This window comes from Haliaeetus leucocephalus, unplaced genomic scaffold (assembly GCF_000737465.1).
Source record: "Haliaeetus leucocephalus isolate CR32 unplaced genomic scaffold, Haliaeetus_leucocephalus-4.0 Scaffold83, whole genome shotgun sequence".
NCBI lineage: Eukaryota > Metazoa > Chordata > Aves > Accipitriformes > Accipitridae > Haliaeetus > Haliaeetus leucocephalus.
In genome coordinates, this window is record NW_010972519.1 from 3,526,063 (window position 1) to 3,526,913 (window position 851).

General features: G+C 66.0%; 1 protein-coding gene across 1 annotated transcript in view; it reads right to left on the reverse strand.

Annotated features, from left to right (window-relative positions):
* The window catches only part of AGFG2 (ArfGAP with FG repeats 2), a 6,821-nt gene that overhangs the window by 1,914 nt on the left and 4,056 nt on the right, over positions 1 to 851 (reverse strand). The window contains exons 8-10 of the mRNA XM_010582862.1: positions 453 to 546; positions 243 to 358; positions 58 to 154 (exon numbers count right to left, since the gene is read on the reverse strand). Coding sequence (XP_010581164.1) covers positions 58 to 154; positions 243 to 358; positions 453 to 546 — 307 coding nt within the window. The remainder of the gene's footprint in view (positions 1 to 57; positions 155 to 242; positions 359 to 452; positions 547 to 851) is intronic.

Here is an 851-nt window from a genome sequence, read left to right on the forward strand (position 1 = left end):
GGGCGGGCGCCCCCACGGGCCCCCCCCTTTGCCCCCCCCCCCCCAGCACTGTCTCACCTGCAGCAGCGTCCCTGCGTCCCCCAGAAGCGGCTGGGGGGGGGCTGGCTCTGCCGCAGCGCTTTGGGGAGTTTTTGCTGTCTCCGGCGCCACATACCTGCCAAGCGGGGGAGGCAGAGTTATTTATCAGGAGGACCCCCACCTTGTGCTGCTCCCCCCCCAAACCATGCCCTCCCCTCTCGTACCATCGTTTCTTCTCATACTTCTCCTGCAGAAACTCCTTCACTTTTTGGGGGTCGCGGGAATCGGGGAGCAGCGAGTTTCGGGTGTCAAAGTTGCCAAGCCATACCCGTCGGCAGGCCTGGGGGGGTGGTCGGGAGGACACACATGAGGACACTGGTGGGATGGGAGGGAGGGGGCAGACACCCCCCACCCCACCCCGGTCCCCCCCTGACCTCGTTACCACGGGCCTGCAGGAAGAGCACCTCGGCTTCGGTGAAGGTGGTCATGGAAATGGACTTGACACGGTGTGGGGGATTCAGCCCCCGCCTGTGGGAGGGATTTGGGGGGTCAGCGCCCCCTGCCCCCGAAGACCTCCCAAAAAAGGGTTTTTTCCCCCCAAAGAATTGACTCTTAAAAGACCCCATGGATCCCCACGGGAAGGCACGTGCCTGGGCCACGCCCCCTCCCGGGAAGCACCACCCCCACAGTGCGTACAGCCAATCAGCAACAGCTGCTCCCCAGCCTGCCTCGCTGCACTGAGTGGCCCCGGCCCCGCCCACAGCACTCTAGAGCAGCTGACCCCGCCCCACGGTTCTGGCCCCGCCCCACTCACTGCACCGCGGCCACCTGGC